This window comes from Phoxinus phoxinus (genome assembly GCF_949152265.1).
Source record: "Phoxinus phoxinus genome assembly, chromosome: 6".
NCBI lineage: Eukaryota > Metazoa > Chordata > Actinopteri > Cypriniformes > Leuciscidae > Phoxinus > Phoxinus phoxinus.
Window position 1 is genome coordinate 22350605 of NC_136881.1, and position 25997 is coordinate 22376601.

At 37.3% G+C, this 25997-nt stretch overlaps 1 protein-coding gene across 1 annotated transcript in view; it reads right to left on the bottom strand.

Annotated features, from left to right (window-relative positions):
• Positions 1-25997, bottom strand: part of pwp2h (PWP2 small subunit processome component) — a 40635-nt gene that overhangs the window by 12475 nt on the left and 2163 nt on the right. Inside the window, exons 4-19 of the mRNA XM_079614661.1 lie at positions 24558-24657; positions 24315-24458; positions 23907-24042; positions 22848-23119; positions 22152-22295; positions 21380-21450; positions 21166-21302; positions 20943-21091; positions 18786-18933; positions 17872-18022; positions 17584-17764; positions 12197-12344; positions 1076-1184; positions 883-948; positions 500-718; positions 253-403 (exon numbers count right to left, since the gene is read on the bottom strand). Of these exons, the coding sequence (XP_079470787.1) occupies positions 253-403; positions 500-718; positions 883-948; positions 1076-1184; positions 12197-12344; positions 17584-17764; positions 17872-18022; positions 18786-18933; positions 20943-21091; positions 21166-21302; positions 21380-21450; positions 22152-22295; positions 22848-23119; positions 23907-24042; positions 24315-24458; positions 24558-24657 (2326 nt within the window). The remainder of the gene's footprint in view (positions 1-252; positions 404-499; positions 719-882; positions 949-1075; positions 1185-12196; positions 12345-17583; positions 17765-17871; positions 18023-18785; positions 18934-20942; positions 21092-21165; positions 21303-21379; positions 21451-22151; positions 22296-22847; positions 23120-23906; positions 24043-24314; positions 24459-24557; positions 24658-25997) is intronic.

The following is a 25997-nucleotide window of genomic DNA, read 5'->3' on the forward strand; positions in this document are numbered from 1 at the left end:
TTTTTCTGCAGAGAGCCGATCTTGCGAGTTTTATTTATTTTTATACCGTGTACTCTCCGTGTAAATTCATGCACCGAACCGTGACGCCCATACCGTTTCGGTTCAATGCGAATACATGTACCGTTCCACCCCTAATATATATATATATATATATATTTATTTATATATATATATATATATATATAGACAATTGTTTGCATAAGAATTCATTAACCAGTGTGAGCTTATTCTGAAAACAGTTATATTGCTGACCGATTCTTGAGCTTCTGTCCATGCAAGGTGAGGAGACACTGAGCCCAGCTGAGGTAGAACTGCAGGTGGTTGGACTTCTCCAATGTTGAGGCCACAAAGTTTAGAAGCTTATCCACATACACATCTGGAAGTGAGCTACATATCACTGTAACTGAAGTGTCAAAAAATTATATTATGCAAGAAAATTATGCATTTTGAACATGACAAGAAATCACAACAGATGTGAGCATTTTAAAAGGGAACGCACTTTGGTCATAAGGGACTGCCTCTAGGACTTCTCTTATAAGTGGAATTTCATTCAGACGAAAAGACAGCAAAATTGCAGATGCCCACTCTTTTTTCGTCACCTGACGCCGTATGCTTGTTGGTGTGACATCCATGTCCAGATCATATGGGTCAAACACCAGTGAAGCGTCAAGAGAGTAGATCAGCAAACCTTCAGTGGAGGCTGCTGCCCAACTGCGTCCTGAATGGAGAAGAATGCCAAAACTTAATTTCGTTCGTTATTTAATAAAAATATTGGGAAGTCTTGGAATGTTGGGAATGTTTAGAAATATACTGAAATGATTACTGATGTGCAATTTTTTATATCGCTCTTAATGTGTTGTACTGTATAGAAAAAATATATACCAGTAGGTGAGAAGCGGAGAGAGCTAACACGGATCTCTGGTTTAAAGCGTCTGGAACTCATATCACCTGAGAGATAAGGAGAGAAAGGCATTAGAGCAACATTATATCCAATTATACTTTCAATGCTCCTAAAAGCATAACGCTTAGTTAAAATTGATTGGCAGGTTTATTGATAAATGAGGAGTGGACTCACCTTTCCTGACTCCGGGAAGACTGAGCTCTATTCCGTCTCCATCCCCTGTGCCTTCATCCACTAAAGACAGATTACCAAACTCTGTCATCTTACGCCTGTCGAGGAATTCCTGAAAACACAAGAACATGACAGAATTGCTATATAAGCTAGTGTAAAAAAAATTGTAATGCTAATCTAATGATTATTGCATGAATCCAATTGATTTACAGGCATGTTAGTAAAAAACAGGAAACTACTTTTTAAAGTGGTCATGAACTGCATTTTTTTAATTTCTGATTCTTGAGGTGCACTTATAAATGTTAGTAGGGTTTTAGTAACCTCAGCCAGTTGTACACTGTCCACCATTTTCTCCTTTCTCGAGAAGCAACAATGTCTTGTAAGCAATGTTGTTGGATGTAAGAATGAACATTGCCTTAATTTACTCCCGACATCAGAGACGCTGAAGAAGCAGTGGATTACTTTAAGTTTATGGGGGCACATATTCCCTTCAAAAATAAAATTTGTTTATGTCTGCTTGAATCATTTTACACCAGACTGCTTTGTGAACAAGGTCAATACAAAGGGACAATACAAAACACAGGTTTTGCTAAAAAGTTGTTACTCAAGGATGGATCAGTAGTCCCAACTGTTCATGATCCAGTTTATAGTCCCCGGAGCAATACTAGTTACGGCAGTAATGAAAGAGAGAGCGCACACTTTATTACAGTTCATAGGAGTTTTACGGATACGTTTTCTAGTTTATTAAGCACCCCCTGAAAAGACAAGCTCTGTATATATATATATATTTTTTTACTGTTAGTTGTAAGTGTTTTTGTGTAATTTGCTGTGTATGTTGATAATGCAAGGGAGAGAGAGTTTATGGATAAGACTTTAATGCGCACTTCTTATACTGTTTTATTCAGCTCTTAGTGATTTTCTGGAGTGAAAACAGATGCTTCATGTTTTGTGCGATTACTGATGAGTTTTATAAATTTCATTGTACAAGTTTTGGACATCATTCGGACGAGGTCCGCTACAGCAGACTTGTATTAATAGTGGATAAAAGTAAGATGACAACATAGGTATAGTTTAGTTTAATTAGTTATAACTTGTTCTTAGCACTGGCTCTGTAGGCATCATTGTCCGACTCCGGTTCGAACTGAACACCGCTACTGACAGTTTCTGATATTTTTAGTGCGTGTGATTGTCCTGTTTTTGCTGGTATGAGCTATTAAAGCTCTGTCCTCTTCTTGAAAGGGGGCCTGGATCACCAGCTTATTTTAATTTAAAGGGGAACACACAAAAATGACACTGTTTTGCTCACCCCCAAAAAGGACATTTTAACATGCTATAAAAAATTATCTGAGGGGTATTTTGAGTTAAAACTTCACATACACACTCTGGGGACTCATTTTATGTAAACTTACTTTACATCTTGTAAAAATGGTATCCAATGTCCCCTTTAAGACTTCTACAGTGGGGAGAACATGTATTTGATACACTGCCGATTTTGCAGGTTTTCCCACTTACAAAGCATGTAAAACCAAAAAAAAAAATTTTACTCTTCAACTGTGACGGAATCTTAAACAAAAAAACAGAAAATCACATAGTATGATTTTTAAGTAATTAATTTGTATTTTATTGCATGACGTATTTGATACATCAGAAAAGCAGAACTTAATATTTGGTACAGAAACCTTTGTTTGCAATTACAGAGATCATACGTTTCCTGTAGTTTGCAGGTTTGCACACAATGCAGCAGGGATTTTGGCCCACTCCTCCACACAGACCTTCTCCAGATTCTTCAGATTTCGGGGCTGTCGCTGGGCAATATGGACTTTCAGCTCCCTCCAAAGATTTTCTATTGGGTTCAGGTCTGGAGACTGGCTAGGCCACTCCAGAACTTTGAGATGCTCCTTACAGAGCCACTCCTTAGTTGCCCTGGCTGTGTGTTTCAGGTCGTTGTCATGCTGGAAGACCCAGCCACGACCCATCCTCAATGCTCTTACTGAGGGTAGGAGGTTGTTGGCCAAGATCTCGGGATACATGGCCCCATCCATCCTCCCCTCAATATCGTGCAGTCGTCCTGTCCCCTTTGCAGAAAAGCATCCCCAAAGAATGATGTTTCCACCTCCATGCTTCACGGTTGGGATGGTATTCTTGGGGTTGTAATCATCCTTCCTCCAAACACGGCAAGTGGAGTTTAGACCCAAAAGCTCTATTTTTGTCTCATCAGACCACATGACCTTCTCCCATTCCTCCTCTGGATCATCCAGATGGTCATTGGCAAACTTCAGACGGGCCTAGACATGCTCTAAGTTGAGCAGGGGAACCTTGCGTGCGCTGCAGGATTTTAATCCATGACGGCGTAGTGTGTTACTAATGGTTTTCTTTGAGACGGTGATCCCAGCTCTCTTCAGGTCATTGACCAGGTCCTGCCTTGTAGTTCTGGGCTGATCCCTCACCTTCCTCATGATCATTGATGCCCCACGAGGTGAGATCTTGCATGGTGCCCCAGACCGAGGGAGATTGATCGTCATCTTGAACTTCTTCCTTTTTCTAATAATTGAGCCAACAGTTGTTGCCTTCTCACCAAGCTACTTGCCTATTGTCCTGTAGCCCTGATGTCCTTACACAGCTCTCTGGTCTTGGCCATTGTGGAGAGGTTGGAGTTTGTTTGATTGAGTGTGTGGACAGTGTCTTTTATACAGGTAACAAGTTCAAACAGGTGCAGTTAATACAGGTAATGAGTGGAGAAAAGGAGGGCTTCTTAAAGAAAAACTATGAGTCTGTGAGAGCCGGAATTTTTACTGGTTGGTAGGTGATCAGATACTTATGTCATGCAAAAAAATGTAAATTAATCATTTAAAAATCATACAATGTGATTTTCTGGATTTTTAGATTCTGTCTCTCACAGTTGAAGAGTACCTATGATAAAAATGACAGACCTCTACATGCTTTGCAAGTAGAAAAACCTGCAAAATCGGCAGTATATCAAATACTTGTTCTCCCCATTGTATGTAAATGCCCACTGGTATTATTGGCAACATCTTTGAACCACACAGTATTATTAATTATGTTACACATATCCAAATTATCACAAAAGTAGATATAAAAGTTTATAGTTTGGATATAAACACAGAAATTTACCTTAGCAGTCAAAAGAGCAAATCACCTTTTAAAACTAACTTGGCGTTTCAAATAACAGTTGTATCGATTACATTACACCACTAGGTGATATCAAGTGACTGTTAAAAAATTATTTGACATTGAATGATTCATTCAAAATATTTGTTCAAAAACATTGATTCATCCAGTAATGAAAAAAGTGAAGTAGTTATGAGTGAGTGATTCATTCATTCAAAACCATTTTTAAATCATTCAATTCAATTTTATATTTTTAAATAGACTGCAGCAATAATTTTTAAAATAATTGTTATTCCTAGCTAGTTAAGCTAAAGCTAGTTTAAACTTGTAAAGATTGCTCCATTTAGGAATAATAACCGGACCACACAATATGCGCAGAGATGTGGAATAAAAGACCATTCACTTATCTTGATTCCAGATGCGTTCTTTCTGAAAGCGCGCTGCAGACTGCTAACAGCAACACTACCGGTATTTGTTTGAATGTTGAGCCGCAGCTCATAATGATGTGATTGCTTCCAAATGAGTTAAAGCAGGGTTTCTAAACCTTTTGCCTACAGCGACCCACTTTTTATTTTGTATTCCAGTCATACGACCCAACACGGAAAATAAATCAATAACTGAAATGCCTCTTTAGACCTAGGCTACACCGTATATGCTTATTTGATGAAAACAAACATTTTCAATAATTAGACAGACTAAGGCAAACTGATTTTTTTATTTTACTCACGTCAATGTGACACTTGAGACTGCTGCTCTGAAATGATATCGAGACTTTAGGAATTTAGGAAAGGGTGACTCAGTGTCGCACACAAACTAGCTGTTGTCAGCCTATTCATAATTTTGTTTTCGTTGACATGCACACACACTGCACAAACATACAGAGTTTCCCACTGTTTGCTAACTTAATATTTATCCATTTCTGGTCATAATTTGGAGACAATGAGCATATGAACCGCTGTGCCATGCTGCTTATATTTATTACGCAGTAACAATGCCCATCCCTGCGCCCAAAACCAGTCGTCTGTGGATGAGAATCCGAAACCAAGACTGGTGGGACGTTGTCCTGCTCCACTTCAGACGCTGAGTGAAAGGAGAATTTTATAATGACTGGACACTCATTTATATGACACTTTATTTAACAGGAAGAACAGCTCAATCAGCGCATCATACGTTATTACACAATTTCAACGTCATCGCACATGCGCAGTCCTTTCAGTTTACAATCCGATCAAGTGTTTACATGTTCTCTCGATCGGGTTAGAAAAGGAATAAACCACCACCTTTCAATACGATCTACACTTTATTCGAATCGAGCTATGCTGTTCCCTGCTCCAGTTCGCAATTTAGCGACCCCTAGAGGTAATGTGCCTCTATTTAAGTAGTATGTGCCGTTCACCCATTTTGTTGTCAGGCATTTGAGAGCACACAGATGATTTCCATCTCCATTCATAATTCACTCTTGAAAAGGCATTTAAGTGTTTTCTAAAACAAAAAAAAGAAGAAAGTTCTATGGTGTTTGTCATATTGTGATGTTGTATTTATAGATGTTAGATGTGTGTACAATGTGGACTATTGGAATGATGTCTATGCTATTATGTATGCTATGTAGGGGTGTAACGGTACATGTATTCGTACCAGACCGTTTCGGTACAGGACTTTCGGTACGATGCACATGTGCACCGAATGGAATCTTTCACGTAAATTAGGCTAGTTTTGTGTGCGGAACATACGTCAATTCCGAGTTTCCACACGAACATATTAAGTGTCGGAAGTCTCCGCGTTGCACTGATTAAATCTGATTAATCGTTTTTGTGATTCAAATACATGTAAAATATTACCATAACATCGGTCTTCCTGTGTGCGGAAATTTGTTTATGTTGCTGTGACAACGAAACACGTGCAAGCGCGCCTGTGTTAAGAGCGCTGATGCGCTCATCTGTGGACATTTCCGAATGCCTTTCTGTTAAAAGCGGGCTTTCCACACAAACAAACGTACATGTGTCATTAGTATGAGAAAATGTATGTATCACCACATACATGGCACACTTGCTTTAGCCCAGCCTCTCGCTAGCTAGCGTCACGGCCAATATTGGTTTGAGAGTATTTTATTTAGTGGAGAACTTTGCAGCAGTATTTTATTTCTTATTCTTTTTTATTTTATATATTTTTTATTTATTAGTCTAACGTTATATTTTATTAAAAAGTGTGTTTAAAAAAAGTATAAACAAATTGTTAAAAAAAGTTTATAGTAAACAACCAGCAGTTTAATGTTTTGCATTTCTATCCCTTACTGTACCGAAAATGAACCGAACCGTGACTTTAAAACCGAGGTACGTACCGAACCGTGATTTTTGCGTACCGTTACACCCCTAATGCTATGCTATCTATATTTGAAAATGAATGCATCAGATGAGCATACAAATCTAAGTGTCTTGTAAGTTAATGTATTTCTATTGTTGTTTTTTTTGCAGTTTTACACCACTTCCATTAAATGCACTTGAAGTCAGCTCTGAAGTCAAACCTTATTTCCACTCGTTACAGTAGGTGGACCGTTCGAATGACGTAGGCTGTGAGAAAGTGAAAATGGAACTCATGAGCAGAAAAAGTGTTTGGCAGTACTTTGTCAAAAGGCAGCAATTCAAGTCGAGCTACATGTTCAATTTGCAATGACGATTTGTCTCGTGGTGGCAAGGACCCTAAACAATATACAACATCACCGCTTTTAAAATGCATAATGTTGCTTAAATTCTTTTTTTTTTCTTTTTTTTTAACAGTTAAAATAAAATAAAAAATCCACTGCTGTGGACGTTGTTTACTTCATTGATGTGTTTACTGTGTTAATGGACTGAGGATGGGAATAGGATTCGGTATTCGGTTTCGGCAGAATCTTAACCAGTGGATTCGGTATTCGGCCGAACCCCAAAAATCTGGATTATTAGGGGTGTAACGGTACGCAAAAATCACGGTTCGGTACGTACCTCGGTTTTAAAGTCACGGTTCGGTTCATTTTCGGTACAGTAAGGGAAAGAAATGCAAAACTTTAAACTGCTGGTTGTTTACTATAAACTTTTTTTTAACAATTTGTTTACACTTTTTTAAACACTTTTTAATAAAATATAATGTTAGGCTAATAAATAAAAAAGATATAAAATAAAAAAAGAATAAGAAATAAAATACTGCTGCAAAGTTCTCCACTAAATAAAATACTCTCAAACTCAATATTGGCCATGACGATAGCTAGCGAGAGGCTAGGCTAAAGCGAGCATGCCGTGTATGTGGTGATCTTTATTTATGCGATATTTATGTCCGAGCCCGACCCGAGAATTAAAATCCCCCAAAAAATTCTCATACTAATGACACATGTACGTTTGTTTGTGTGGAAAGCCCGCTTTTAACAGAAAGGCATTCAGAAATGTCCACAGATGAGCGCATCAGCGCTCTTAACACAGGCGCGCTTGCACGTGTTTCGTTGTCACAGCAACATAAACAAATTTCCGCACACAGGAAAACAGATGTTATGGTAATATTTTACATGTATTTGAATCACAAAAACGATTAATCAGATTTAATCAGTGCAACGCGGAGACTTCCGACACTTAATATGTTTGTGTGGAAACTCGGAATTGACGTATGTTCCGCACACAAAACTAGCCTAATTTACGTGAAAGATTGCATTCGGTTAGGGTTGCCACCCGTCCCTTAAAATACGGAATCATCCCGTATTTACAAGTAAGATGATGCGTCCCGTATCAAATCAATAAGGGACGCGATTTGTCCCGTATTTTACATTAGGCCGACATATAGTTGAATAAAACCATAAGGTTTTTGCAGTATGGATAATACTAATAGCAAATATAAAGAAATCAATTTGTAGTAGAGAAGCTCATTGCGTGATTGCATTTTAGCGTCTTTGTTTCTATAGCGACTGAGTCTCGTGAACATGCGCTGTAAACCTGCACGTTTTAACCCCTTGTGCGCTGTTCGGGTCTTTGACCCCAAATGACGTTTGCTGAAATAAATACAAAATTATCTTTGTCCAAATGGCGTGAGACTTTGCACGGTTGACAACACTTTCTAGATCTACAAAAAAAAAAAACATTTTGAATAATATCTGTTTTTTCTGTGGGGGGAAAAGTCACACTTGTGTTGTTTCAACAAGTCATTTTAAAAAAACATAAGTTTTTTTTTATGATTTATAGTTTTAGGAGGATTTTTTATTATTATATATTTTTTCATTTAGGCTATATAAATAAATAAATATTTTTTATACAAAAACTGGAGTTTTTTTTTTAAAGTAAAATACACTTTATAAAAGACCCACATTTCTAACATTCATGGATATGGATAATTTGACATGGTTTAGTGTAAGATTTTTGCCCATCTTTTGGAAAATGCCGTTTTAAAAGTAAAGAAATTATCACTTTAGTAGATGGCTGCAGAGCTACACCATTTGCTATTTGACTAAAATACATATTTTCACAAGTTTTTAGTTGGATTCATATCTACATATTATGAAATCACAAACTTTAGCATTTTTTGTACTAACAAAAATCTGTTACATTATGATTAGAATCAAATTACATCAAGTTTAAAAGATTGACAAAATTCATCCTCAAAATCAGAAACAACGCAAAACACACAGTGACAGTGACAAAGTGGCAAACTTTAAATTTGTAAATTTATATGAAAAAACAGATGTTTGAAATTGAACGAAATTGAAAAAAATTGAAGGGGGGGGGGGTGTGAATGGGTGTCCCTTATTTTGCCACACTGAAGGTGGCAACCCTACATTCGGTGCACATGTGCACCGTACCGAAAGTACTGTACTGTGAAAAATCAAGCACCTTGGAAATGACAGGTATGTACTATGTTTCAGGAAAGGAAAGGTGTGTGACTGGTTAAGTCTCTGTCTTTAGTTCAGAGTGTTAAATAATGTACTTTTTTGCCATTTGTTGTGTATCTTTGGATTATGTTGTGTTGTAAATAAATCCAAACAATCAAAAAGCCATTCTTTTTTAAATCTCATTCGTTGTGCAAGATTCCTCATAATGATAGGACCTGAGAGCTCCTAATAGGGCCATTATGGGAGGCTCTTTGTCTCTCAGTTGTGAAACACTCAATATTCATGGTGGTTAACGCCTCCTCGCATAAAGCTTTCTTACACAAGACATGTCATACAAATTTTAAATCAATATATTGTCTTATCTGAATGAGTATTCAGGATGATTTTCACATAGTTTTGGAGCAAATATTCTAGGCTACGTGATACAATTTTCAAAAGCCTTGCAAAGAAATAATCAGTATGGGTTTCATAACCTTATTTCAGTGACTTTTTTTTTTGTCATTTTCACAAACCACGCATAAATGTTATTATCTCAAAACTACAAACTTTTACATACATGTTGCTGACATATTATTGTAGCAGAGTTTGTGCTGAATACAGTGTAATAATACTTTAGCCATGAAAATGTCACAAGTAACAGAAATAAGCACAGATGTTAGAGCATGTCAGAACACCTCCAGGACCCAGAAAACACCTCAGAGCCCAGAGGGTTAACTGCACCATGAAATGTGGGATATACATTAATACATTGTCTACATTAATAATAGTGGTGTCAACAATAATCGATTCAGCGATGCATCGCAATGCGGGGCATGCACGATTCAGCATCGATGCGGCAAAGTGCCATAATCGATTATGTCACTGTTTATTTTCTGGCCTTGAGTTGGACAATAAAGTTGTGAAGTTTCGATTACTTCCGTGGGCATAACAACAACAACAATCAAGACGGCTGAGGCGGAGGGAGATGACCGCGATAGACGGGTAATTAAAAACGCACCCAAAGTTTGGAAAAGCGGACATCTGGGCACATTTCGGATTCTACAAAGTTAATGGGGAAACTAAGATGAGGCTTAACACAGGAGCGCAGCTTCGCGGCTGAGACACGAATAGACTATTAACATAAAGCTTTTACTCTCAAACACAAAAGGCACGTCCATTTTAATTTAAAAAAATGTTTTATTAAACAAACCAGATCAAGAGCAAAAACGAAATAAAGTGCATAACTGAAAAATAAAGCATAGGCTCAAAAATAATACAAACAGTGGGCACTGCGCATTGGGCTCCAATAATTATTTCCCGTCTTCTAAAAAAAAAAAATGCTGCTACACTGCCGATGTCTATGTTGACATGGTAGAAGAGGACTGACTATGAATTAAACGCTCTCAATTAAATAAATAATATTCAGCAAACCTTCTAGTAGCCTACTTTGCTCAATCTGTCTCTCTTCTCTGGTGGGTTGGGCTAATCCAAAAGAAGTGAAAACAAGGGGGGTGTTCTGAAGACAGACTGTTACCTGTGAAACAGGGGTGCTCTGAAAACACCCCCATTAGCAATTAGTGCTTTTCACCTGATGAAACGAACGCGGCAAAACTGATGAAATAAACGCGGCAAAACTGATGAAATGAACACGGCAAAAAAAATCAGAATTTTGGTCAAGCCAGAACGTATCGACCAATAATCGACTAATAGACTGGGAGATTACAGCCCTTGAAAGCAGTGATTTATGTTTTCTTTTTCAGGTTTGAAAATGCCATATACAATACCCTGTACCATTCAATTTTATTTTGTGTAATGACATTTATGTCGAAGATACAGGAGAGTGTTGTTCAATATATGAATATGACTGCTTGTATTGCCTCATGACTGATGAAAAATGTGCCTTGTTGTGTGCAGTAAAATTTTGATGCATCGCAATGCATCGTAGAATCGAATTGAATCGAATCGTTACCTGGTGAATCGTAATCGAATCGAATTGTGAGGGCAGTGCCAATGCACACCCCTAATTAATAATATAATACAATTCAATAAAAGACTAATGGAATATAATTACAGTATTTAATAATGTATTTAGGCTACTGTTTTTCATACAAATACCATCGAAACCATAAAGTTACATTTTGCCATGAAAGTGAGGTGCTGTAGGCTATGCCTGGGTTTATCTGTGGTTATGATCTAAATGCATGATACTGGATGACCAATGGTTAATTTGACTAAAACTCAGACAGTCAGAATATTACATTTTACCAAATAAAAATGAGGTTGTTAAAAAAAATTAACAGATGTTGCTGTTTTTGTTAATGAACCTAAATTTAACATAGTAAATCTGCATCCTAACTCAAGCTAATACTACTGTCAACTCACTGTCAAATATGCGTTTTGAGACAAACCATGTAATATTAATATTGCTGCCTGCACTGCAAACTGTGCTGAAGGTGCGTGCCATCAAAGCCAGGCAACATAAACCTGTTTCAAGACTTTAAACAATATCCCCCATTACCACATGCAGAAACTAAGAAATTTAATTTCTAATAAAGATATTTATTTTGTTAAGGAAAAATGACAAATGTTTGAATGTTCTACCTCAGATTTGTGAATGTTTACCTGTTTGGTAAGTGTTTGTCATGATATGTTTAAAACCATAATTAACGCTCTCGTTTCTACAACTTTCACTTGGGAGCAAAAATTTGCCTTTAAACTTGAAAGAAATAAAGATTTGACATTTATCGTGATAATTATCGATATCGACTGATATAAAATAAATTATCGTGCTAAATTTTTTTTGGCCATATCGCCCAGCCCTAATCCAGGGGTGGGGTTAGACTACCTGGCAAAATTTCCATTTAAATGTAATTGAATTAGTTGTTGCATACATTCCGAATTATGAATCCTTTGAAGGCATCCTTTGTATTCATCTCTATTATGTAATAAAACCTAGAAGTGGAAAACAATCATTTTCTGAGCTTGGTTTCAATAAAGCTGTTTTTGGACTAACAAGGACCTAACCTTCTGAATTCTAAAACTTACAGTATGTTTTTAATCGCACAATAACCTATTATGTCAAAAGATGACTTCATGACCCCTTTCATTAGTTAATTATTAAAATAGCAGTTTTGTTATGTCTAAATCTGCAGTGAGTACAAACAAGCAAGTACCTCCATAGCGTCCAGAGAGAGATTACAGGAGATCTCAAACTTCTTCATCAGGATTTGTTCCTTGATGTTATAAATGCACACAAACTTGGACTGCCCACCAGCAAGGAGCGATTCACCATCCGCAGAGTAGCACAAGGAGGTAAAGGACCTACAAATCAGTTAGAGGAAATAAGTGATTAATGCCATTTTAAATACACCTAGGTTCAGCAGGGTAAAACAAGTTTATTTGGGGTGGAAATATTTAAGCCCCTCAGAATTCATTCTGTTGTTAATTCAGGGAGTCACAAAGCGATACAATCGACAAACTTTAAATCCTTGATTTTAAAATATGCTGCGCTATATCCAGTTGCCCACTATGCCATATTCATGCTATTTTCACTGTGTGCTATATGTAAAATCTGTGTTACCTAATTTAAATAATAAAAAAGTATTACCAGTGTGCACAGGCTGCGCGCGACAGAGAGAACACGCTTCACGGAGAGCGCCGACACTTAAGACGCGCATTTAAAGCACTGACAGCGAAACGGTATGAACACAGAACACTAAAGTACATATTACCATATCATTATAAAGTAATTAATTTGTTCACTAGATGTTGAATTAGCAGAGAAAACCGAAGTATGTTTGCCGGCGTCGAGTCTGAGAGGAATAACATTAGTAGCGGCAACCTCAAGCGATTTAAAGGGCACCTATTATGGAATTTTGAAATTTACCTTTCATGTAGTGTGTAACATAGATCTAAGTGAACAAAAACATCCTGCACAGTTTGAAATATGAAAGTGCACCGTATATAAAGTTATTGTCTTTCAAAAGTAAGAGTCGAGTCATTTTTATGAATCGTTAGAAGACCGAAGCTTTTTCTCTGACTAGATGACGTCAACTTGTCAAGTTATTTGAATACGATACGCCCACTTATTGCGCTCGAAGGCCAGGGAAAATATCATGGCGACGAGACGCTGTGTTCTGAAGTGCGACTCAAAAGCCAACTTTTTTCATCTGCCCAAAGAGGAGCATTTGAAGACTAAGTGGCTACAATTCATATATACAACTATACCACAGAAGTATAGTCCGAGCCTTCTGCTTTGTTCGCGCCATTTTGAAGACGATTGCTTTTTAAATGCAATCAAACTTGGATTCGCGAGCCGGTTGATATTGAAGGAAGGATCAGTTCCAAGTGTATTTGCATCAGCTTCCTCCTCCGTATCACAACCTGAAAGTGTTATTAATAATTGTTGTTTTTATGTTTTATGTAGCATGCTTAATTATTATTTACTTTGTTGTGTAAGCACGTTTAGCTTCTAGGTCTTCAATGGCAATTGTATTGAAATATGTGAAGTGTTTGTCGTTGTTTTAAGTGTTTGTCGTGTTTGTAGTTGTCTTAAAGAATAGAATTATATCTCGTAGTAACGTAACTGCATTTTTTTTTTTGTAAAAACGTTATGATTATGCATCGGGCTAACGCAAACAAAGACTGATTGTGCTTTTACAATATGAACTCTAGGCTATGCTCGCTAACATAACATTAAATTATTTATCTTATTTTTAGTTTTTTACTACAAACTACAAAGCAGTGGACTATAATCATTATTATAACACGATTTAATTGGTAAAAGCATCATTGTACTCCGTGTTAAACAATAAGTATTATCTCTGTAAACACTGCTGGGTCATCTGACCGATCGCAGATTAGCGTCGCGCAAAGGAGGGGTTTGGAAAAATGAGTCGTTGAACGAATCATTTGGGAGTCGGTGAGCAAATCAGGTAAAAATAAATGCATATTATACGAAAACAAAAGTGTTTTTTGACATTGCATGCACGTAAAACTGTTGTTGGGGACTCCCTAAACAACATTAGGAACATTTTAAATGTCATAATAGGTGCCCTTTAAAGCAATGTGACAAAAACACACGCAAACCTGACCCAAATGTTTTATGTCGCAATTGTTATCGTCTATTTCCATTAGTTTATATCCAGCTGGTCACTTTAATGCATTCATAAGCCGGCAAAGTTGCATATTTAAAGCTAGTGACATGTAGCCTGGGAAAACCCAGACCACTCTCAGTTGTAACTGAGTAAGGGTCTGGCAAAGCTCCATAGACAATTCATTTCCACAGGGGCGTCACCAACGGACGTCGGATAGATCTAAAACCAATCAGAGCGATGAATGACATGACGTATGCAGAGCGACGGAGAAACATCTCGAGACTCTCAGCAATTCTCTGTTTGTGTTAACGAAAATTACCATTTTAAATAGCTTGAAACAGACGCGATAGCTGATTCGAACCCTGATTCGAACGAGTGATGTTGTGATGTTCCACGGCGGCTGCGTCACCGTCTCTGCTCTGTCGTCATCGTGTAAAGCCCGCCCCAACGTTTCTGATTGGTGCCGCGATTTCGACGGATTGGAAATGGGTTTCAATGGGCTCTTTGCCAGACCCACTTGCAGAGCAAATCTAAATTTGCCGGAAGTGGTCTGGGTTTTCCCAGGCTAAGTGACATGATTTCTCAACATTGATATGTTCATGCAGCCGACAGAAACAAACAAATCAGAAACGCATTCGATTTCAGTTCTTTTTTTTTATCTCTACAATACATAGTTATTTTGATTAAATACCCATCAAGTTTTCTAAAACAGAAGCAAATAAAGTGAGAGATTATACATGTAATATAGCCTAGGTCTACATTTTTGCAAGTTTAATACTCTGGCCTTTGCAGATATTTAATTATGGCCATCTTCAAGAATGACTCTTTGGATTTAAAATGAAATGGTAACACTTTACAATAAGATTCCATTTTTAGCATTAACTAAGGTTAATTAATGTTGTAGAAGTATTATTCATTGATAGTTTGTTCATTTCAACATTTAGTAATACATTTTAAATTGAGTTTTAATTTTTATTTGATCTGTTATTACCTTAATGGACTATGTCTATGACCTAACATGAATGATCAAGGTACAATTGTATTGCTCACTTATTAATACATGCAGTAAAAACGTATATTGTATATGCATAATGCATATAGTTCATGAAAGCTAGCTAATACATCCTTGTTAACAAATAGGACTTGCAAAGTGTTACCTATGAAATTAAAAGGTTTCTAGGTTATAGCTAAAGAAACACATTGGACCTGTAATATTGGAATGTTTAAATTATTTTCTGTAGAGTTCGTTCTGTAGAGCTTCTCATAGTGCTGGGCGGTATACCGGTTCATACCGAAAACCGGTGTATATTTTCGTTACGATATAAATTTTTAATATACCACCATACCGATGTATTTAAATTACACAACGTTTGGAACGAACGTTACGCTGCGCAACACTGTTTCAGACGGACCCTTTACAATGTTGCACTTCTAAGCAGCGACTGCGAGGCGTGGTGAGGGTAAACACCACAGCAGTGCTTTAGTGGTACATTACAGGGAAGATTGATGCTGCAGAACTAGTAGAAAATGACACAGAAGAACTTGTGCCAAAAAGAGGAGCCAGGGCTGTTGTTTGGAGGTTTTTTGGTTTCCCAAAAAAAAAAAAAACGATTTCGAGAACTGTTCATAGATTGACACGCGAGACGCAACACATTCAGAATTAATAAACTTTTGGTAAACTACAGAACAGCGTGAGCGGGAAGCGGCGCACCTCAAGCCGGCAGGGCTTATATGCTACGAGAACGGACACTGCACTAGTGATATAAAACGCACACACACAGGTCTGTTAAATTAAGCAATACTTTTAACTTAAGGTAGTCTAATATTTTTCTGACTAACAAATTACTGACACAGTAAAGGGTAGATTGAAATAAAGAAAAAACTAATTTAAAATTAAGAAAAATGAAATTAAAGCTGCCGTCTGCAACATTTTTTTGATCAAATTCAGTGAAATTGACACTATAATCCGACAGAACAACATAAATAAGGTGGTTTTAGAAAAAACCCAGAGCTTCTAACTCCACCTGGAGCGTGTTATTTTGTTTTGCAAAAATCCACCGCTCCCGGATCATCGGGTCTAATCAGCGCAGGGGGGTGTGAGATCTGACTGTCAATCACAGGTCGTGCACAAATCACAGATCCCCCTCCCTCGCGCAGACGCGGACGTTACAATATCACATGCACACGACACGCCTGAAGTTCGCCTGAAGATTGTACGAAGCGTGATGGCAGAGAGAAAATCTAATAACAAGCTTCCAATTCCTCGGTTATGGCTATCTATGGATAGATTAGCGAGGGCAGCCTACCTCCGAGTCTATGGTGTTGATCGATGCTGAAGACGGACGCGTTCACAGAAAATCAGGTACACACGCACTGACGATGGGCGGGTGCTCGTTGGTAGTGGGGGAGGGGCATGAGAGTTGTAAACATTCAAAATTTTGTCTAAGTCCACTCAATCTGCCAGACTTGCCGACGGCAGCTTTAAGATAAAGAAAAAACGAAATTTAAATAAAGAAAAACGAAATTTAAAGGAAGAAAACTAAATTTAAATGAAGAAAAAAAACGAAATTTAAATAAAGAAAAAACGAAATTTAAATAAAGATTATTTATAAAAAGATTTGTTATTTTTTGTGTGTATATAAAATATAAAATTTGCATTAAAAATATTTTTGTGAAATTTGCACAGTTAAAGTTCTGTATTTTGACTGCAAATGTCTTTGCATTCTGATTCCTCACTTCATTAGAATAATGACTGGCTCTTACTTGTAAACAACAGCATAATTTTCTGGGGCCATGCAAACCTGTATTACTAGTGTGGAATTATTCTACAATATAATACAGTAAAATAGACCACCCTAAGTCAAATTACTGCAGTAATTCCAAGAAAATGCATTGAACGCCTGAAAAATTGGTCCAACCGCCCAGCACTAGCTTCTCATTTTAATATGTGTGTGTGAGAGAGTGAGTGAGAGAGTGAGAGAGAGAGTGAGTGAGTGAGTGAGTGAGTGAGTGAGTGAGTGAGTGAGTGAGTGAGTGAGTGAGTGAGTGAGTGAGTGAGTGAGTGAGTGAGTGAGTGAGTGAGTGAGAGAGTGAGAGAGTGAGAGAGTGAGAGAGTGAGAGAGTGAATGAGAGAGGGGCTTTACTTCAAAAAATACTTAAAAAAACATAGTATATGTCCAAATATGCAATCGACTTTGCACTTTGCAGCAATCCTGCAGATTTATAATTTGCCAAGCCGTGACATAACCTTCTATTGGTCACACGTCTTCACATGATATAGATATTCACGAGTTTGCATTTTCTGTCTCCTGCATTCACACACGTATAAATGGAAGTCAAGTGTAATGAAAAGTGAAATATGACTGTCCCTTTAGATCACCAAAGATTTAAACCCCTAGAGTACTCAATAAAAGAATAGCAATTTGGAGATGATTTCCAAGCCCATCTGCTACTGTCGGACTTACTTTCCCTTGGCAGACTGTTTAGCAGTGATCTTGTCTGTCTCTTTACGTCCCATCTGCAGGTCATGGCGGCCAACAACACAGCCAGTCTGTCCTCCAGTCTGAGGGTTCCAGAATGTGATCTCACCATCCAGACAGGCCACTGCCAACTCTTTACCATCAGGACGATACGTTACAGCCAGTCCTGAATGAGCACAGGTGCAAGACATCTTTAAATAACTTTTCTTTCCAATCCACCTGCTCTATTTCTCTCTGAATAGTTTCACATCAACTGTCACTTTGTGAACTTGCCATCAGAGTTGAGCCGCAGGGTCTCTTTGGTTTGCCAGCTGTCTAGCATGTCCCACAGCCGGACAGTTTTGTCCCATGACACACTGGCAAGCACAGACTGGACTGGGCTGAAGTACAAGTTGCTGACCGGACCCTCATGACCACTGAGAACCTGCACCAGCAATAAAGAGTTACAAAGGACTGAATTACAATTATGGACCCACTGGGCCAAAAAACTTAAGGCCCCTTAAACTTTGTATGGAGTTCGTTTTGGGAATTCAAAACAGCTTGCCAGAAAAGTTTGCCACGACTGGTAAACACCTTTGTACTACCATTGGTCCGTGGCAATTACATAATAGGTAATAATTCATTCATTCAATAATTCATTTCTTCTGTTCAATCCGTTAAGGTCAGACGTCCGGAAGTTGTACTTCTGATAAAATGAGACACTGACACTGCTTTACATGTTTAATATACGATAAAGATGCTTGATTTTAAGCAATCTATTCTATACAGTGCTATATAAATAAACGTCATGTGAATTGCAGAGCTTTCCACGTTGTTATGATCAGATTCTATTCTTATGCTTTATTTTTTAAATGCTTGCCGTTCTCTCAAATTTGTTGTTTAACAAATTTGCAATGTGGGAGGCATCGGATGTTTGCTAGCAGTATATCGCTGCTCACATATTTCAAACTTCTTTTTACCCTAAGCGAAGAACGAAAAAGAACTTTACCGCGAGTATATCAGGGCCTTATTTCAAACCTAATGTTTAGCTAACCAATAGTTACAGTATCATTTCTATTTTTACACCATGTAAAGGGAAAAAAGCTGTTTATTGATATAATCGGACACCTGTATGGGGAAAAAGAAAAGGATATTACATATGCATTTGTCAGATCAGAAAAGAGCACACTTATTCAGTAGTGTCTGACCTCTAGCAGTCGTCCAGTCTGCATGGACCAAAGGAAGATCTCAAAGGAGTCCTGAGAACCTGCACACACCAACTCCCCACTACTGTCCACTGCCAGAGAGGAGAACTGGGCTGGTCGTGGTGATGTCATGGTACGGAAGTTCCGGTACCTGAGAGAGCACAGTTTAGCTCCATGCACCATTTTTTAATTCTATCTATCTATCTATCTATCTATCTATCTATCTATCTATCTATCTATCTATCTATCTATCTATCTATCTATCATTTTATGACTCACAATGGATTCAACTCAATTTCGAACATGGGACTAATAACAAAGACAGACTTATTCATCAGTGATGCACCATAATTATTCCTTTACCGAAAATGTTTATCCAAAAACCGAAAATAAAGTTTGCTTAAAAATAAATTAATTATTCAACTTTAATAACAAACACTCAAATAAAAACACTTTTTACATAAGACCATTTATATATAAACTTTTCTACTTAAATTCATTGTTGAAATATAATTGTGTGCCATATAAAAAAAATATAATTTATTGTTTGAATAAATGCCATTACTTAAAGATTAACTAAATAAAATGAACATCGAATAGTGCATATATTAAGTCAATGCTACTCTCTAGAGTTGTTTTTCTAGATAGCTAAGGGAGGGCGATATGGCAAAAATAAAACTGGCAGACATTTAGGCCAGAGTGGCGAAGATAAAAATCTTTAAAAAAAATTAAAAAAATGCCATTCTATATCAAAAAAATAACAAAGATACATTACACAACTTAATATACAAATGAAATAAACAGTGCTTTATTTTTCAGATACAGTAGGTGTATTTAACAGTAGCATTGAAGAAAGTAATTAAATTAACAAATATGAAATTAAAACAGACTCCACTGTATAAATTGTTGCTTTATTAACATTAAAGGGATAGTTCCCCCAAAAATGAAAGTTGTCATAATTTACTCTCTCAAGTCGTTTTAAACCCAAATAAGTTTTTCTTCTGTTTAAAATAAGTTATTTTGAAGAATGTGGGTAATCAAACAGTTGCTGGTCGCCACTGACTTCCATAGTATATTTTTTCCTACTATGGAAGTCAATAGGGACAAGCAGACGTTTGGTTACCCACATTCTTCAAAATATCTTCTTTTGTGTTCAGCACAAGAAAGAAATGAATACAGGATTGGAACAACATAAGAGTGAGTAAATAATGACAGAATTTAAATATTTTGGGTGAACTATCCCTTTAAAGGGTTAAGCAGGAGAGCGTCACGACGCATGCGCGAGAGCTTAGAAATCTGTTTTAACGATTTCTTTAATAACTTTCTGGGCCGGCAGATGCAATTACCAAGCAGCCTATGAAGGAGTGAGACAGCTCTCAGATTTCATCAAAAATATCTTAATCTGTATTCCGAAGATGAACGAAAGTCTTACGGGTTTGGAACAACATGAGGATGAGTAATTACTGACAGAATTTTCATTTTTGGGTAACTAACCCTTTGAGGACAAGCGGCAGCATGTTTACAATTAGGTAACTGTCACTTTAAGACCGGTACACGATGCCTCTAATAAACACGCACCAGATTTTCTCTCAAATGTTTGCTTTCACTTGTTTATGTAAACCTTGTGAGTATTTGACAGTATTAGTGCAATTAAGACTCAAGATAACTTATTCCAGTAACCAGGTGGTCATTTAAAGGGATAGTTCACTTTAAAATTAAAATTCTGTCATCATTTACTCACCCTCAAGTTGTTTCAAACCTGTATTAATTTATTTCTTCTGCTGAACACAAAGAAAGATATTTTGAAGAATGTCAGTAACCAAACAGTAGTCTGTACCCATTGACTTCCATAGTATTTTTTTTTCCTACTATGGAAGTCAATGGGTACAGACTACTGTTTGGTTACTGACATTCTTCAAAATATCTTTCTTTGTGTTCAGCAGAAGAAATAAATTAATACAGGTTTGAAACAACTTGAGGGTGAGTAAATGATGACAGAATTTTAATTTTAAAGTGAACTATCCCTTTAATGGCTTTCCTGAGGTAAATGTAACGTTATGTGACATCGTTTATAAGCTGTTTATTGACTTCTTTCTGCAGTTGAAACACTGAGTGATTACAGGAGACATGATACATATCACAAAATGAATAACATGATACCTGTGCAGGTCAAATGCTCTAACAGTGCCATCTAGTGAGGCGCTGACCACCACAAAGCCACTGGAGGTGAAGACAACATTGGTGACATTGCTGGAGTGTTCAGTGAACGTCACAAAACAGAGACCACTGTTGGTGTTCCACACTTTTACCTGAAAAGTAGCAGTTTAACTTAATCTCTCACTTATTTATGCTCTCAATAAAAACCTAGCGTTAGAAGACTCACCTTCCCATCATCCCCTCCAGTAACAAGATACTGCCCATCAGCTGAATAAGCCAAAGAGTTCATGTTGTTGAAGTGTCCTTGCTGTTTGAACACATAGGACTCACTCTGCCATTCCCAAACCAGCAGCTGGCCCAGACCTTTAACATAGAACAGAAGCAAGAAATTATAGCAGAGGATAGCACACCAGAAAACGACCTGGTTGTAAGAATAATACCTGAACAACCAAAGCCAATCCAGTCGCCAGTGGGGTTCATAGCAATGGTAGAAATCCTCTGATCTGAAATACTAGATGTGAATCCAATAAGCAATTAAATAAACAGCATGGAATAAATTCACAGAAATGTAGTCACAAACAATAGTGGTTGAGACTGAAGATAGATGAAATTCGAAATACAAGACATACTGGAGGAGCTGGGTAAAAATGGAGAGATCTTCCTTTAGGAAATTTTTATATAAAGATTCTTAAACCCCCAATAACTTTTTCTTTAAACGAAATACAACTTTCTATTAAGATTTCCTCGTAAGGCTCCACACAATAACATTATAATGTGAACAGTGCAGTCCGATTCCCAAAAAATGCCCCTTCTGAAATTGTCTTCTTAAAGAACCACTAAAAAACTCAGACTTTAACTCTTCAAAAAAAAGCTGCGACACATATGTAAGATTTACTTAAATCGTTATTCACCAAGAAGTTTTTTGTTTGTGCTGATTATTTTGTTGTTAAATAAAAAGCAAATTAACTGCACAGTTTGGGCTCTGTTGTTCATTTTAAAAATGCATATTCTTGTAACATACCAAGTTCCCTGAATAATTTACAGCATTAGCTGAAATATCATTGTTTTTCTAAATGCAAGTTAAAAGGATATCATAACTGAAATATGCCCAAAATACAATTCAAATCGAGAGCTCAACCGCAATTGCATCTAAGAAATGACAGCCCAACTGGAGATCTAATTTGACAAATATTCACTTGAAATATGGCAAACCTGAGTGAGTGAATGAGGTCAAATTCTGGCAACTCATGCAGGTGGAAAGCTCCAGATGCGAAGCCGGTCACAAGAATGTGTGTTTTCTTGTGGAAGGCAGCCGCTGTCAAATTGTTGAAATCCCCTTCCTTGTTAAAATAGTGTCTGTTTAAATGCAATATTAGAAACACATCTTTTTATGTTATTATAGACACAAGCAAGCTTTTTCCATGCTCTACAGTTTAAAGGCCTGTTCAGACCAACACAAATGTTCAATATGAAAATTCAGCCCAGTTTTCACATGTAATTTGTCCGTTCAGAATAATCACTCTTTAACAGTAGTGGTGCTTACGGAAGCACAGAAACACAGCGGTACAAGGAAAGTGGTTTGTTATGCTCATCAAGATGCTAAAATACACTAGTTCACCCCCCCCCCCCCCCCCCCCCCCGGTAATAATTGCCTTTAATTATGTGTTCATTGTTCAAAATATTGCAGAATACAAATACACCAACATACTTCACATTGCAAGTAGTTGGCAATTGTGATTAAAACCCCTTTTTGTAACAAAAAAATTCCATCATTCATTCAAATTTAAATGCTTTCCGCACCTTATTTTTGCATAACATTTGCATTACTTGGTGTGAACAGGCATTAAGAATTGACAAATAGATTGAAGAGATAAGGATAGTTTGAGAAAGAAAAACTGACAAACTCACTTGCTCCTCAGTGAATAATGAACGTTTTTGATGCCTTCCACCTCTTTGGGTGTTTCTGCGCTTCCTTTAATCACATCTCCTCTGGTCTCACCATCCTCGCCTACAATATCCACAATATCATCATCATCTTTTTCCTCCCCTACTTCCTCTCTGCTTTTTTTCTCCTCCTGCATCTTCTTTCTCTCAGAGTATGTTGGTCCCTTCCGTAAGCCCTCGAGCTCAGTGTCACTTTCCCACACACACAAAGTGCCCTCCTGGCTCACTGTGTACATCTGTAAAAACGAGTGAAAAGTAGCGTAAAGGTGCCACATTTAAGCACAGGCATGTCATTAGAGCACAGCTAAAAAAAAAAAAACACATAATTTCAGTGTTCCTTTCACTCATGACACTACCCCGAAAGCTTTCAAAGACTAGGTTAGTTATAAACTAAAGTTTGGAATATTATAGATAATGAAAGAGAAATCCTCCCACATGCAATTTCATATTGAGACTGATCAAGTCCTATTAAAAGAGCTAGCAAATGAGCTGATTAACTGACCAAGATCTACACTGAAAAAATTTAGAAAATGCAAGAAATGGCAAGCAACATCTAATTAAATGTGAAACTTTGTATTTTCTTGTAAAACACGCTCCAATACTCTATTTTATTAACAACTTTCCCCAAAAATATTTTTTACAGTGTACACCAGAGTTTCTTGTGTGGATCAGGTCAAATGAGGGTGGTTATGATGTGTAGCTTAAACAATTCAAAAGTATTACTTTGAAAGACACTGACAGTACTTGACATTTCCTGAAAAAAGAAATGTTTAAAAGAAACATTTCTAAATAAAAGTTAAAATGGAACCACTTCCCAAACCAACTGGTAGGTTCTGTTTGGGAAAAGTCTAATTTTGTAGTATTAATTGCAATGTTGCAGAATATGTTGCAGAACCTCTTGCAATAGCAGAAAAAAGCAATTAATTAATTAATCTATTATGCCGACAAAACCGTAACGAAAGGGCTGCTAGTTGATTCACCCATGTGCTACTCAAATGCATGAGAGCCTTTATACAAACTTACATCCAAGCTGTCCTTCTCAAAGAAACAGCCCACTATGATGTCCTTATGACCACCAAGCGAGTAGTAGATGAGATTTGCCCATCTTTCAGCTCCAAAGATCCAAGTGGTCATGTCCTTGCTACCAACAGCAAAGCACCTAGTTATCAGCAAAGGAGAGTGAGAGTGTAACTGGTTACATAGTGGTAAAATACAGTCCAAGAACTGTTTGCAGTGTGTTACATTTCAAACACATTACTAGATACCGTGGGAAACCAGTATGTAAAAATGGACAAACAAAACATGCGATATATATTTGTTATTGCATTGAAAAAAAAAGAAAGAAGTATAAATCGCACTGTAACAATATGACTGCTGTGAGGCAGCATTCATACATTAAGGAAAGAATATAGAAAAAAAGCTTTTACGTACTTGGAATCATCCGTCCAGTCGATACAAGTTGTCTCATCAAATGGTCCATAATAACTCTTTTCTAATGCAAATGCATTAAACTCTCTGTTTTTTCCAGGCGCATCATACATTAGAGCCACATTTTTCTTTGTTATTACAAATTTCCTATAAAAAAAATTAAAGGAGCATGAAATAAGAGCTACTCATGCATAAAGTCATATTGTGTAGATAAAAAGCGCAGTGTGCAGGTGTGTAATAGCTGACCTTCCATCAGGGGAGAAGGACACACTGTGAACAGGATTATGGAAGTGATGATGGTAAAGTACTGCCCGAGTGACCAAGCTGACCAGTATGGCTGCTCCATCTAAAACACATTCATCAAACGGTGTTAAACTCAAAACTTTCTTGGCATAAAAAAATAACCAACGAACTGTAATGCCACATTTTTCCAACTTAGACAGTGGAGTCCGAAACTACACTTGTTATATGCTTTTCATTTCTCATTGTTTTTCCCTCACAAATGATATTATCATCATAATAATTTGAATGAAAAGCTAAATATTAGAAATATTTTCATTATTTCTTAGTATTTGGTACATCTCCCTTTTTCTTTAAAGGGTTAGTTCACCCAAAAATGAAAATTATATAAGTAATTATTCACCCGCATGTCGTTCCAAACCCGTAAGTTCATCTTCAGAACACAAATTAAGATATTTTTTATGAAATCAGAGAGCTTTCTGTCTTCAACATCATTGCAACTTTCAAGGCCCAGAAAGGTGGTAAAGACATAGGCTGCGTTTACACTTGGCATTAACATGCGATCACCGTGATCCGATCAAGCAGATCGGATCATAAGCCAATCAGAACACGGTGCGTTTACACCAGTCCACATCAAGTGGCTTCTGTATCTGGATAACAGATCGGATCTCGCATTCCCCCTCCCAAAAAATGCGATGTACTTTGCACTCGACTATATCGCAAAAACACACAGCTACATGCAGCAATTCCTTGAGAGAGGAGAGGAAATAATGACAGTGTAACGTCCACCTGTGAATGCAGACACGATGGCTGGATTGTGTTCACATTACACTGAGATCCGATCACAATGCGTCCTCGACTACCTTCCAACCTGGACACGCTGATCGGATCCAATCAGAAGCGCATTTACACTTGTCTTTTCAATGTGCATGTGGACAACATCTGGATACAGGTCACATGTTAATGCCAAGTGTAAACACAGCCATAGTTAAAATAATCCATGCGACTACAGTAGTTCAAGCTTAAATTTTATGAAGAGATGAGAATACTTTTAGCTAAAAAAAAACTAAAAACGACTTTATTCAACAATCACTTCTCTTCCATGTCATTCTCCTACACTTCTGACAGTGTAAACACTGCAGTGCTTCTGGGTTCTACGTCAGAACGTCAGCTCATTATTGGCCAGCTCCTCCCTCAGCATCACACGGATGGTCAGCGTCTGCCAATAGTGAGCCGACGTTCTGACGTAGAAACCAGAAGCACTGCACGGTTTACACAACGTCAACAGCGTAGGAGAATGACATGGAAGAGATTGTTGAATAATGTCGTTTTTTTAGGGGGGTTTTGCGAACAAAAAGTATTCTCGTCGCTTCATAATATTAAGGTTGAACCACTGTAGGCAAGGCAAGTTTATTTATATAGCACATTTCATACACAATGGTAATT